This window comes from Syngnathoides biaculeatus, chromosome 6 (assembly GCF_019802595.1).
Source record: "Syngnathoides biaculeatus isolate LvHL_M chromosome 6, ASM1980259v1, whole genome shotgun sequence".
NCBI classification, from domain to species: domain Eukaryota; kingdom Metazoa; phylum Chordata; class Actinopteri; order Syngnathiformes; family Syngnathidae; genus Syngnathoides; species Syngnathoides biaculeatus.
Genome location: NC_084645.1, coordinates 4,068,357 through 4,083,761, shown reverse-complemented (window position 1 = coordinate 4,083,761; position 15,405 = coordinate 4,068,357). Strand labels below are relative to the sequence as shown.

General features: G+C 41.1%; 1 protein-coding gene across 18 annotated transcripts in view; it reads right to left on the bottom strand.

The window, feature by feature from the left end:
* The window catches only part of wwp2 (WW domain containing E3 ubiquitin protein ligase 2), a 186,331-nt gene that overhangs the window by 86,035 nt on the left and 84,891 nt on the right, over positions 1-15,405 (bottom strand). For all 18 annotated transcript variants that reach the window (XM_061822301.1, XM_061822305.1, XM_061822304.1 and 15 more), the window contains one exon: positions 10,378-10,467. In XM_061822301.1, the coding sequence (XP_061678285.1) occupies positions 10,378-10,467 (90 nt within the window). The remainder of the gene's footprint in view (positions 1-10,377; positions 10,468-15,405) is intronic.

Sequence of the window (15,405 nt, the reverse complement as noted above, 5' to 3'; positions counted from 1 at the left end):
GGGCGGGCGTTGTTAACCCGGGCCACGACCGATCTGGTTTGGTATTCTTGGCGACGCGGCACAACCAGTTGACTCACACACTGTTTGCGGACGTTTCCCAGTACTGTAGTGACTTTGTTTCTTCAAATTGGGCAACATTAACCTCTCGATCATGGCTCCAAAGAAGGCAAGTGGAACTGCTGGTGCTGAAAAAAGGAAAGTGGTATATAAATCTGTCGACTTCAAGAAGGATTTGATAGCCGAGCATGAATCTGGTCTGAGCTATCAAAGAAGTATGGCATGGCGAAAATGATGACCAGTACCATTCTGAAACACAAGGATGCCCTCAAACCAGGTGATGTTGCTAAAGGAGCAACCGTGTTGAGGCCTCAGATCTTTGAGGAAGTCAAAAAGTTGCTTCTTATTTTCGTGAACAAGCAGCAGTTAGCTGGGGAGAGTGTTGGCGAGGAAGGGAGGAGATGTCGTCTGATGAGGTTGAAGGCAGGAAGGATATTTCAAGTGCAGATATTAAAACTATCTGCACTAAATGGAACAACATCCATAATTTTGTAGAACTTCATCACTTGAATAAAGCTGAATGTTGTAGAGCACTGCAAAATTTCAATGATGTTATGAGCCACTTCAGAAAAGTGCTTAAAAGATGGCAGAAACAAACAGATTCGTTATTTGTGAAAAAGGGGCGAGTCACCCCTACCGAAGACATTAAAACTGTTGTTTTGCATGGCTTTTTTTCTTTTGTTCAATTAACCCTACCTCTAGTTGCAAGTTAATTTTTTGTTACATTACGTACTTTCCGTGCAAATAACCAAATTGTTTTAATTTGTTTTTTCCGCCCTCATTATTGCTTGTTTAAAGTTATCCTGCACTTTTGTCAATAAACAAAGGTTTACAAGGCTGGGGGCCGAGTCGCTACAGATACGGCAATTCCACTCCCAGCCTAGCATACTCTACTAGGCTAAAGCATACATTTTAAGCAAAAAAAACATATATTTCTTAAATTATTTAATTATATAAAGTATTTAAACTATACATGTATTTCTACGATGCAGTTTATTATCAGGAAAAGCTAAAAAAAAATCACTTAAAAAATTATTTTTTAGTGTTGGAACGCATTATTTCATTTTCCATTCATTGTAATGGGAAAATGTGCTTCGGTTTTCGAAAATTTTTGTTTTCAACCAGCCTTCTGGAACGGATTGTGTTTGAGAACCAAGGCACCACTGTAACTCCAATTCTAAAGTCTTTACATTGGCCTCCAGTCAATTTTAGAATAGATTTTAAAGTTCTGCAACTGGTCTATAAATCACTAAATGGTTTAGTTCCGTAATATATGAAAGAAATACTAAGAGTATACAAACCGAGTAGGGCAAAGAGATTGACTGTCTCGGGTATGATAATAGAGTGCGGAGTGCCGAGTTCAAAGCAAACGTGGTCAAGCAGCGGTTAGCTATTATACTGCAAAATAAGTTGCCAACAGAGGTGACGTCAGCCCCAAGTGTGTGTTTTCAAATCCAGAGTAAAAAAACACTTTTCTCATGCATTTTAAAGTACTTCCACTTTTCAGTGATGTTTCTTGCACTAAAAGCTGTTTTAATTGTACTTTTTCAAATGTTTATATGTGAATCGTTTTCATTATATAAAGTGCATTTAGATACCTTGTGTACGAAATGCACTATACAAATAAATTTGCTTTGCTTTTGCTTTGAGCATGATTATTTGTAAGGTCTATAACCAAATTATCCAGCAGGCAAAGAATAGAATAAAATCTCAATCCTGCAGATCTAAACTGAGGAATGTTTCTGTGCAACGGACGGTAAATTTTAATGAACAGTTATTTTCAAATCCCTCCACAGATGTTCAAACGGGTTTTGAGTGAGGGCTCTGGCTCTACCATTCAAGAACAATCACGGATTTGTTGTGAAACCACTTCATTGTTTTTTAAGTGTGTAGTTTGGGTCATTACGTTGATGGAAGTTCTACCTTGGGTCTAATCTGTGGTCCTGTGCCCTCTCGAGAGGTTTTTCATCCAGGATGTTCCTATACGTCACCACATTCATCTTTCCTTTGATTGCAACCAGTCATCCTCTGCTTGCAGTTGAAAACCATCACAGCATGATGTGGTCACCACCATGCTTCACTTTTATGGATGTAATGTTTTGGACAGGTGATGAGCAGTGCCTGGTTTTCTCCACTCATACAGCAATGATTTAGGGCCAAAAAGTTCTACCTTGGTCTCATCAGGCCAGAGAATCTTATTCCTCACCATCTTGGGAGTCCCTCGGGTGTTTAAAAAAAAATAACAGTGGATTGCACTGAGGAGGGGCTTCTGTCAGGCAACTCCACCATAAAACCCCAACTGGTGGAGGGCTACAATGATGATTGACTTTCTAGAACTTTCTCCAATCGCCCGACTGCATCTCTGGGGCTCAGTCACAGTCATCTTTGGGATCTTTACCTCTCTCACCAAGGCTCTTCTACCCCTGATTTCTCAGTTTGGCCGGACGGCCCACTCGAGGAAGGGTTCTGCTTGTCCCGAACGTCTTCCATCGAAAGATTATGGAGGAGACTGTTCTCTTATGAACCTTAAGTGGAACAGATGTTTTTTGTAAAGTTGGTCAGATTTGTGCCTTGCCACAATTCTGTCTTTGAGCTCTTCAGGCAGTTCCTTAGACCTCATGATTCTCATATTATCTGACATATACTCTGAGCTCCAGGGCTGTGAAGAACAATTGCACTTTAATTTTGTATGCAGAAAAACAAGCTAATAAGCATGCTTTGCCCCACTAAGGATGTAAAAAAGGTTTCAAGTGCATGTTTTGTGTCTATTTCTTCAGCAGAAACAGCAAGCATGAGACGGACAGTAAATAGGAATCCAGCTTGCGAGATCTACCAATCTACCCACATGATTGATCGACGTACCGGCCATACCTGAAACAAGCGACGAGATAGATAGACCAACATCTTTTTTTTGGGACACGCAGTGACGCGATCAACCAAAACTGCCTTAGTAATTGAGTGGTAGATCGCAATCAATACATTGGGCACCCCTCCAATAGATCATCCATTTTATCTCCTGAAGAAGAGTCTCAAAGGAAAAAAAAAGAACAAAAAATAAATGAAAGAGGCACCAGTAAAGTCTTGGAAAACCATTTCAAATGAAGAATGGTGAAGTCAATGTGTCGCAGGTTTAGTGCCGTTATTGCATGTTAGGGAACTGCTAGCAAATTAAATGCTACTCACTAGATTCATTTAATCATCTCAGTTCCAATACTCACTTGAAAAGCAGGTAGGTTCAGACAAAGGGTGCCGAGTTGTTTTAACATATCAAGATGTAAATACCATTGTAGTGATTTCCTGATTGAAGAAAAAACATTTGGAATGGATAATGTCACCACGGGGGACACCCTCATCACTTCCGGTTTGACTTGATAATTTTGATAATTTGATCATTCAGATTCTTCTTCTTTTCCTTTCGGCTTGTCCCATTAGGGGTCGCCACAGCGTGTCATCTTTTTCCATCTTAGCCTATCTCGTACATCTTCCTCTCTAACCCCAACTGCCCTAATGTCTTTCCTCACCACAGCAATCAACCTTCTATTTAGTCTTCCTCTCGCTCTTTTGCCTGGCAGCTCCATCCTCAGCAACCTTCTACCAATATACTCATTCTCTCACCTCTGAACATGTCCAAACCATCGAAGTCTGCTCTCTCGAACCTTGTCTCCAAAACATCCAAGTTTGACTGTCCCTCTGGTCAGTTCATTTCTAATCCTATCCAACCTGCTCACTCCAAGCGAGAACCTCAACATCTTCATTTCTGCTACCTCCAGTTCTGCTTCCTGTTGTTCCTTCAGTGTCACCGTCTCTAATCCGTACATCATGGCCGGGCTCACCACTGTTTTATAAACTTTGCCCTTCATCCGAGCAGAGACTCTTCTGTCACATAAAACACCAGACACCTTCCGCTCGCTGTTCCAACCTGCTTGGACGCATTTCTTCACTTCCTTACCACAATTACCATTGCTCTGGATTGTTGACCCTAAATATTTGAAGTTGTCCACCGTGGTATCTCTTCTCCCTGTAGCCTCACTCTTCCACCTCGACCCCTCTAATTCACACGCATATATTCTGTTTTACTTTGGCTAATCTTCATTCCTCTCCTTTCCAGTACATGTCTCCATCTTTCTAATTGTTCCTCCGCCTGGTCCCTGCTTTAACTGCATATCTCAATATCATCTACAAACATCATGGTCCAAGGGGATTCCAGTCTAACCTCATCTGTCAGCCTATCCATTACCACTGCAAACCGGAAGGGGCTCATTATTATTATTCAGATTCTTCTTTTCCTTTCGGCTTGTCCCGTTAGGGGTCGCCACAGCGTGGCATCTCAGATGAACGCTCATATTTGTTTCAATACAAGTTAAAATTCTACCATAAAAACAAAAAGCAAAATATTAAACAACCAGAAACATTGCTAGCTTCTTTGGGCCAGCGCTCATCTCAGATGGACTGACACAAATTGTAAAGTGTACTGTGGTCTAACAAACATTTCATATGATTTTCAGAAAACTTGTCCCTGCTTATTTCAGAAAGACAATGGCAAGGGACATTCTGCATGTCACAACAGCATTCAGTTTGAACATTAAATGTTTAATGTATTCAATTGAATGGACAGTTAAAGCCAGAAGTTTACATACACTGTGCAAAAACATTTAATTTTTTTTCTCACTGTCTAAGTGTGCCAAAGCACATTTATTTGTATTGTGCATGTCATACAGAAGGTAACTCAATGCACTTTACATGATTAAAAGCATTCAAATACATAATTAACATTTGAAAAAGTATAATTAAAACTGCTTTTAGTGCAAGAAATATCACTGAAAAGTGGAAGTACTCAAAGGCATGAGAAACGCTGACGTCACCTCTGTTTGCAACTTATTCCATTTTTTTGCTGAATAATAGCTAAATGCTGTTTCATCATGTTTGCTTTGAACTCTGCACTTCATCATTTGACCTGAGTCAGTCTCAGTCATCTCAGAGCTCTACTGGGTTTGTATTCCGTAAGCATTTCTTTCATGTATTCAGGACCTAAATCATTTAATGATTTATAGACCAGTTGCAGAACTTTAAAATCTCATCTAAAAGTGACCGAAAGCCAGTGTTAAGATTTAAGTACTGGAGTTGTGTTGCGGGCCCCCTCAACGCCAAGTGAGCGGCCATGGAGGGTCGTTACAGCAAACAGTAAGATAAAAGAATGTGACTCAGTGCAAAATATTGATGTCAGACTTACAAAGTCACTCTTACAAGACCCAGGCCAAGAATGCTCAACCTGCACCACCACGGAATGGTATGAAATTAAATCATCAAAGAAAAAATTGGGACCCCAAACATTAATAGTTGGTGATGGAGCCATCAAGGGTGTGAAACGCTTTTGCAGAAAGAAGAAAACCAAAGTACTGTGTTTTATTAATGACACAGTGTCTGATATCTCTCAAAAAATCCTGGAGATCACTGATAAGCACCCAACTGTGAAATCTGTCATTATACACACAGGGGCCTTGGATGTTCTCAAGCAGCAATCAGAGGTACTGAAGCGAGATTTCATTGATCTCCTATCAAAAGTGCAAGGGATGGATGCTGAGGTTTTTATTAGCGGACCTCTATAAACTATTGTAAGTCAGTGCTACCTGATTTGCAGAAAATAATCAATTGCTCACTTGAGTCTGGCGAGTTTCCCAAAGCTCTAAAATTAGCTGCTGTTAAGCCTCTTCTAAAAAACAGAGCACTGGACAATTCCATGTTAGCAAGCTATTGAGCCATCTCAAATCTCCCGTTCATAGCCAAGATTCTTGAGAAAGTTATTTTTAATCAACTCAGCAATTTCTTGAATTTAAATGGCTTTTTTTTACAAATTTCAATCGGGTTTCTGAACTCATCACTGTACAGAACCTGCTCTTATCAATGTGCGTCTTTAGGGAAGTCCCAAGTCTTTTTTTCTCTTCTAAAACGCAGAGCAATGGATGATTCTATGTTAGCAAGGTATAGACCAGGGTTGCCCAGATTTGTTTACCCCAAGATCTACTTTTCAAACAGCCGGGGGGGCACGTGCGCATCAGTGCGACTGCTGTGGAGAAAGTAAAAGAGAGACCGTAAATAGTGGACCATCTTGCTAAAATGCGCCTTATTGTGCGTGCGATCGACGTATTGGACACACCTGAATCAAGATTTTTTTTTTCCTGGCACTCCGTCACGCGATTGACCAAAACTGCCTCGCGATCAACACATTGAGCATCCCTGCTATAGACCCATTTCAAATCCCCCTTTGATAGCCAAGATTATTAAGAAAGTTTAGTTTTAATCAACTCACCAATTTCTTGAATTTATATTGACTTTTTGACAGATTTCAATTAGATTTCTAAACTCATCACAGTACTGATTCTGGTCTAATCAAAATGCTGAATAATATAAGGTTGAATACTGACTCAGGAAAGGTGTAAATTTTGGTTTTGTTGGATCTCAGTTCGGCTTTTGACACGGTAAATCACAACATAATTCAAAACAGATTGGAAATGTGGGTAGGACTAAATGGAACATTCCTTAAAAGGTTTAGGTTCTACCTGGAGGAAAGGAGCTACTTTGTGACCTTTGGAGGAGCTCGGTCTCAGCGAATGGTAATGACCTATGGGGTCCCTCAAGGGTCAGTTCGTGGACCTCTCCTGCTCAGCCTGTATGTGCTACCCTTGGATCAAATTCTTCAAAACTTTAATCTTGACGACCATAGCTATGTAAATGACATGCAGTTATATTTAGCAGTGTCTCGAGATGACTATAGTTCAGTTGAGGTATTGTGCCACTGTCTAAATTAGATAACTGGATGATCCAAAATTTTGTTTAACTAAATCACAACAAAACTGAGACAATTGTTTTTGGCAATAAAGAAAAGAGAATTGCTGTTAGTAAACACATGGACTCTGTATCTTCACAAAACCAAAAACAGTCCGAAACCTTGGTGTTCTGACTGATTCCAAGCTGACTTTCAACAATCATATCAAATCAATCACAAAAACTGCCTTCTACCATCTGAAAAACATATCTAGAGTGAAGTCTTGTATGTGTCAAGCAGACCAGGAAAAGCTCATCCATGCTTTTATCTCAAGTAGACTTGACTACTGTAATGGTCTTCTGACTGGACTCCCCAAAAAGAGTTCATTCAGAATGCCGCAGCTTGCGTTCTGACCAAAACAAAGCGGTCAGGGCATATAACTCCAATCCTAAAATCCTTGCACTTGCTTCCAGTCAGCTTTAGATGAGATTTTAAAGTTCTGCTACTGGTCTATAAATCACTAAATGATTTAGGTCCTGAATACATGAAAGAAATGCTTATGGAACACAAACCCAGCAGAGCTCTGAGATCGACTGACTCAGGTTAAATAGTGGAGCGCAGAGTCCAAAGCAAACATGGTGAGGCAGCATTTAGCTATTATGCTGCACAGAAATGGAATAATTTGCCAACAGAGGTGAGGTCAGCCCCAAGTGTGAATGTTTTTAAATCCAGGTTGAAAATTCTTCGTTTTTTCTCATGCGTTTTAGAATATATCCACTTTTTGATCACATTACTTGCACTGTTTGCGGTTTTAATTGTCTTTTTTTTATAATTTGTTCGTCATTTTTATTGTTTTTATCCTATTTTAAATAATTTATCTCTTTGTTTTCAAATGCCTTTAATCATGTAAAAGCACATTGAGTTATTTCGTGTATGAAATGTGTGATACAAATAAATTTGCTTTGCTCTGTTTATATGCTTTGACCACTTTGTTCTCGTCACAACCAGAGCTACAGCATTCTGAACGAGCTGCAAATGTTTAATGCTCTTTTTGGGGAGAAGACCATTACAATACTCAAGTCTACTTGAGATAAGCATGGATGAGCATCTCCTGGTCTGCTTGAAAAATGCAAGCCTTCACAGTAGATATGTTCTTCTGATGGTAAAACCCACTTTAGTAATTGATTTGATGTGACTGTTGAAGGTCAGGTCGGAATCAATCAAAACACCAAGGCTTTGAAGTTGGTCTTCGCTTTTTACAGATAGTGATTCCAGGTTTTTACAAAGAGCGACTAAGCGAGTGAGCGAGCCATCCATCCATCCATCCATCATCCATCCATCCATCCATCCATCCGTCCGTCCGTCCGTCCGTCCGTCCGTCCGAAAACACTGCTCCAGTGAGCGTTGGAGATCACGGCTTGATGAAGCCAAGAAAACCACATCATATGCAAAGGTCAGAGATGCGATGCTGAGGCCACCAAACTGGGCACCCTCTACACCTTGGGTATGCCTAGAAATTCTGTCCATAAAAGTTATGAACAAAATTGGTGACAAAGGCATCCTTGGCAGAGTCCATTTCTCACCAGCAACAAGTTTGACTTATTGCCGGCAATCCAGACCACACTGACACTGATTGTACAGGTACCGGACAGCCCATATAAGGGGATTTGGTACCCCATATTCCTGAAGAACCCCCCCAAAGGACTCACAGAGGGACACATTTTAACGCCTTCTCCAACTCTAAAAAACACATGTAGACTGGTTGGGCGAGCTCCCATGGACCCTAGTGGATCCTGCCGAGGGTGTAGAGCTGGTCCACTGTTCCACGGCCAGGACGAAAACCCAATTGCTCCTCCTAAATCTGAGATTCGACTTCCTGAGGGACTTTCCTCTCCAGCACTTCTGAATAGACCTGACCAGGGAGGCTGAGGAGTGTGATCCCCCTGTAATTGGAACACACCATCCCATCCTCCTCCTTAAAAAGCCAGACCAGAGCTCAAGAGCCCAGAGATAGAAGAGCCCGCCTCAGAGAACCCAGACTCTGCTTCCTCATGGGAAGGCGCATCAGTGGAATTGAGGTCTCTGAAGTCTTCTCCCCATCGACTCATAAAGTCCCGAATTGAGGTCAACAGTCCCCCATCCTCGCAATACACAGGGTTGAGGGTGTATTGCTCAGTATTGTTGAGGTTCTTTTTGATCATTTCAGAAAAGTGTGGCTGTCTAGCACTGACTAACTCATGGTGAAAATTGCAAAGACACTGTCTGTAGAGGTCATAGTCAATTTGGACTTAAGTTTTTCTCCACTTGCATTCTGCTTTCCTACACTTTGGCCATCATTGTGCTATTGGCGATCATTGTGCTCTTCCAGGAACTAATAGTAACCTACAAGAGCGACGGTAGAAACACGCAGGTGGATTATATTCGTGCAGATGACGTAATCTGAACGAGGTTACGGACTGTAGCTTGACAGCATAAAATGGTGGTGTGTAGGATGACTTTGGTCGTGGGGAGGAAAATTAAGAGGACAAAGATAGAGCAGAGAACCATGTGGTGGAAGCTGAGAAAGAAAATGTGCGGTCTTTCGGAAACAGGTGAAACAGGCTCTTGATGGATAAGAGGAGCTCCCGGAAAACTGGACTACTACAGCTAATGTGATCAAAGAGACAGGCAGGAGAGTACTTGGTGTATCTCCTGGTAGGAAAGAGAAAGAGACTTGGTGAGGAACAGTGGTACTGCATGCGTAAGTCTGGTGTGGCGGAGAAATGAGTTAAAATAGTACAAGATGTATGAGGGCAGCAGAACAGTTGTGATGTGTGGAATAGGTGTGACAGAAGAATTTAAGGTAGAGGTGGGACTGCATCAGGGATCAGCTCTGAGCCCCTTCCTGTTTGCTGTGCTAATGGATAGGCTGACAGATGAGGTTAGAATGGAATCTCCTTGGACCATGATGTTCACAGATGGCATTGTGATCTGCAGTGAAAGCAGGGAGCATGTGGATGAACAATTAGAAAGATTGAGGCATGCACTGGAAATAGGTTGAGGTTCTCTTTTGGAGTGAGCAGGTTGGATCGGACTAAAAATTAGCTCATTAGGGATCAGCCAAAGTTAGATTTTTTTTTTTTCCCTGAGAGCAGACTTTGATGGTATGGACATGTCCAGAGGTGAGAGAATGGGTATAGTGGTAGAAGGGGGCTTAGGATGGAGGAGTCAGCAAAAGAGCGAGAGGAAGACCAAAAAGAAGGTTAAATAATGTTGTGAAGGAAGACATGAGGGCACTTGGTGTTAGAGACGAAGATGCAGGTTATAGGCTTACATGGAAATAGATGACATGCTGTGGGGATCTCTAACAGGCCAAGCCGAAAGGAAAAGACAAAGAAGAGCAGATTCTGTATTGTGATAAGTTCAGAAACCTCATTGAAACTTATCAAAAAGTTGATTAAAAACAAAAAATAATCTTGGCTATCAAAGATGAGTAGATGTGTACATTATTAGAATTATTTTTACTTAAACACTTATTTTCAATTAACAGCATCAATAAAACGGTCAAGATCTCATACCCTGTTGGTAGCGGCCTCTCCCACGTCGTGGTTTTAGTGTTGTGGTCTACGTAGTAAACTCTACCATGAGGCAACACCTTCTGCTCCCATCTAGAGACAAATCACAAAAACATACACCTTCACACAACATATTCTTTCTGGAAGTACTTGATTTTAAAGCGTAAACATGAACATTAAAATCAAAATTAGTCACTAGAAGAAGCTATATTATGCTATATTCTCACAATTACAAATTCTTCAATAATTACACCACACTTACAACCCTGTTGAATACAGCATGATTTGGGGGCCTATGTTGTGCAAATGTTCGCTCTGTCATCTTCGAACGCTTTTGACTTTGAAATGATTTTGGTTCATTGTTGTCTGGTGTTAAGAAGGCCCTCATCCAGAGCATCCAGATTGTGAAGAATGAAGATGGATGAATACTGATGACGCCAAAAGACTGGATTAATTGTTAATCGGATACATGTTCAGAACCTGCAATGTTTGTAATCAGCAGTTGACAAAACATGTTTTGGTATTCGTGCCAAGATGGTTTTCCAGTTTAGCTGCATAATCCCACTTTACAATGTTAATTTCTTGAGTCAGCTGGTATCTAGTGCTATCGTCGAGGGCCCTATCCCCATGACAAGATGCAACCTCTTTAGCCTGGCGGAGTTGCCCAAGTCCGGCTGTAAACCACGGTTTGTTGTTATTCAATGTGCAAAAAGTTTTTGTTGGCACACACCTCACAGAAACTGACACACGGAGTCACAACTGTGAATTCATCAAGGCTGCTTGCTGACTTTTCAAAGACACTCCAGTCTGTGCAGTCAAAGCAGCTTTGAAGTTTCAACTTTGCTCATTCTTCCTTGCAAAACAGCTCAAGCTCAGTGAGGTTGGATGAAGGGAGGTTGTGAACAGCAGTCTTCACCTCTGCCCACAGATTCTCAATTGGATTAAGGTCTGGACTTTGACTTCGCCATTCTAACACCTCAATATGTTTATTTGTGAACTCTTCCATTGCAGATTTGGGTTTATATTTTGGATCATTTTCCTGTTGGAAGATAAATCTCTGGTCTTTTGCAGATTCCAACAGGTTTTCTTCCAGAATGGTCCTGTATTTGCCTCCATTCATCTTCCCCTCAATTTTCACCATCTTCCCTATCCCAAGTGAAGATAATCCGGCCCAAACCATAAGGCTGCTAGCACGATGTGTGACAGTGGGGATGGTGTGTTCAGGGTGACGAGTTGTGTTGATTTTACGCCAAACATATTGTTTTGCATTGTTGCCAAAAAGTTGGATTTTGGTTCCACATGTTAGGTGTGTCTCCCAGGTGGCTTGTGGCAAACTTTAAACGAGATTTTTTTTTTGGGATATCATTGAGAAATGGCTTTCTTCTTGACACTCTTCCAAAAAAGGCCAGAATTGTGCAGTGTACGATTGCTTGTTGTCCTATGGCCAGACTCTCCCACCTCAGGTGTAGATCTCTGCAGTTCATCCAGAGTGATCATGGGCCTCTTTGCTGCATCTCTAATCAGTCCTCTCCTTGTACTAAGTGAAAGTTTAGAGGGATGGCTGGGTCTTGGTAGATTTGCAGTGGTCTGATACTCCTTCCATTTCAATATGATTGCTTGCAAAGTGTTCCTTGAGATGTTTAAATCTTGGGAATTTTTTTTGCATCCTAATCCAACTTTAAATTTCTCCACAAGAGTATCTCGGACCTGCCTGGTGTGTTCCTTGGTTTTCATGATGCTCTCTGCACTTTAAAAACCCTGAGACTATCACAGAGCAGGTGCATTTATACGGAGACTTGATTACACACAGATGGATTCTATTTATCATCATCAGTCAACATTGGATCATTCAGAGATCCTCAGTGAAACTTCTGCTTTGCTCCACTGATAGTTAAAGGGCCGAATAATATTGGATGCCCTACTTTTTAGGTTTTTATTTGTTAAAAAAGTATAAAATATCCAATAAATTTAGTTCCACTTCACGATTGTGTCCCACTTGTTGTTGATTCTTGACAAAAAAATGTTATTTTATATCTTTGTTTCAAGCCTGAAATGTGGTGAAGTTTGAAAATTTCAAGGGGTCCGAATACTTTAACAAGACACTGTACATGTAGCACGAGGAATCTTGGGGTTTCTTTGGAGATGCCTTATTGATATTAACAAATACAGAATTCCTTTCTTAGCATAAACCCTTTCAAACAAAGTTTCTTATAAAAACTGGTCCCGAGAGAGAGGCAGAGAGGAGGCGAGAAAAGCGAGGGAAAAAGTGAAAGAAACATCATCACCCTATAAAGCTTTGGTAACAAGTGGAGATAGTTCAAATTTCTACATGATCGTTCATTTACCACTAAACAAGTACAACAAAGAGATTGAAAAGAAGGACAATATGGACTTAATGGTGTGCAGCCTTGAGACTGGATTAGACATAGTAATTGAAAAAGGGGTGTAAAGAATTATAATTGATGTGAACGGGTCACGTTCTGTCAATTTGCCCTGGCTTGGCAGAAGTCAGAAAAAGCAACAGTATGGGCCATAAGAATTCAGGTAATCATACCTGGCAACCCATTAGTGGGAAAATAATTTGAAGTTGTGATATCAAAAGTTCAACATGAACAGTGAATAATAGGGGCTCAGCCTGGAGTTTCTTTGCCGCCTTCAATGCGGAGAATAAGTTTGAAGACAAAGAAGGAGGTAAGAGCATTACCACCACCATGAACACACACACACACAACACACACACACACCACACACACACACACACACACACACGCACAAATAGATACACAGCCACATACAAACAATACCTACCCCAAACTCAACTGTGATGTTTGCTGAGATAGAAATGTGGGCAGAGAGCTTTACAAAAAGCTGCAGTCAGGGTGCCAGGGTGCAGAGCCCCGCTACTTCCACTCACGAGTGGGAAGGATGTGGAGAAACAACGATTCTTGCCAATAACTCTGGTAAATCACATGAAAAATGAAGTAAAACCATCAGATGCAATAAAGTGATTGGCGACGCAGCGGAACCTTCATGTGGTGAGGACAACATACAACAAGACTCCAAAGAAGAGGATGAGGAACACATTGCTCGTCAGAACTCTGTGGCTGTCCCGAACGGATCAACAGAACACAGGCCAAAAGAACTGAGAGGGACTACGTGTAAAGGTAGTAAAAAAAAAAACAGTCGTGGGAGTTCGGCACTTGGGAAAAAAAGCTTACGAAAGGGCCAAATTAGACCTAAAAATGTGTGAAGAATTGGAAAATGATGGGAAGTGGAAAGACCATTGTAGGACCGCCTCAAGTGGCAACACAGATGGGCATAGCTATTCCCCTGTCTCCAAGATACTGACAAAACTGGGAATGCCTACATATACCAGAACTCCATCCCAAACATTACTGAGGGGAGATGTTCAAGAACTCAAAGCCCAAAACACCATGATTAGACATAAGGGTAATAAAGAAAATATGAAAGATTATCTGAAAGAAACAAATGCTGCCCGATGGAGGCAGGAGCCACTGCAATTTGTAGGCCAGTCCCAAGCCCAGATAAAGGGTTGCATCAGGCAGGGCATCCAGCATAAAACGGTACCAAAAGAATATGAGCGTTCATCTAAAGAATCCCATACCGGATCAGTCGTGGCCAGGGTTAACCCCGCCCGCCCCTGGCACCGCGAACCTGCAGCCAGTTGGTGGAAATTCACCTACTGTGGGTGAAAGACAAAGAAGAGGAGGAAACCAGATTTGTACACAGAAGAAGAGGAATGCACAGAGCCTACAACCAAGTGTAGGGACTTTGAATGTTGGGACTATGACAGGAAAAGCTCAGGAGTTGGTTGACATGATGATTAGGAGTAAGGTTGATATATTGTGCATCTAAGAGAGCAGGTGGAAAGGTAGTAAGATGAGAAGTTTAGGAGCACTCTTATCTTATTTTGGTGCTAAACAACATTTCTTCAGAAAATCTAAGGGCTTGGATTACTTTTACAATAGTTTAGGAGGAGATTGTACAATCAGGCGCAGAAAAGCTTGAGATATTCAGGCAATGCTACAGTGTTTATAGTACAGTATCCAGTGGTACCTCTATTTACTATTTACAAACATCTCCAGTAACAAAGAATTCAGGTTACAAAACGCCTCCTCGTAAAAATATTGGCCCAAGTTGTGAAGGAAATTCAGGATATGAAAGGAAAAACTAGGTGCTGGATTGCCGAAATTCCCCCAAACGTAAACATCCTGTACCTTGGTTTGTGTGGGGCAATAGAGCTGCTCTCCCATTAGCTATCACCGGAGGAACTTCCTGGCATCCCATTGGCTAAGAGGGATGTCCATCTTTACCCATGATGCACTTCCTGTATCTTGATTTGTGTGGGACGATAAAGCTGCTCTCCCGTTGCCCATCACCGGAGCATCTTCCTGGGATACCATTGGCTAGGATGGACTTCAATCTTTACCAATGATACTTTTTGATTTCCATGGACACTCCAATATCACCGAATCAAGCTAGCACTGTCACACGATGTCATAAGAAAAGACACATTGGAAAAGTACAACTTTTTCGTTTGTGTATTTAGCAAGTTTATTCATCTTTCTTCAAAATGGGCCCCCAAAAACTTTAGTGGAATTAAGTTGTGTTGTGTTTGTACGTTTGTTTTCTCTTGGCTGTCAAAGTTGTCTCCTCCACCCCCCACAAAGCCTTTTGCTTGGCACTCACTGTTCTCTTCGCATAGACGCCAAAAGGTAAATGAACATATATTTTTTTTCATTATTTTTACATTATGTACTGAACTTTCTTGTGTATAATGCATCCTGAAGGATAATGTGCACCCCAAAGTTGACCTAAAAAAATCAAGACCCTTCTCCCAATGTGCAATGCGCACCACCAAATTGCTGCTCAAAATATTAGGAATAATCTGTATTTTGATTTTGCTAGTTTTGTACTTTTGTTTGTACTTGCATTGTTTTTCAAAAAAATAAACAATAAGTAATAATCTTTTAACATGTGCTGATGTAACAGTAAAATATATCTCGGGAC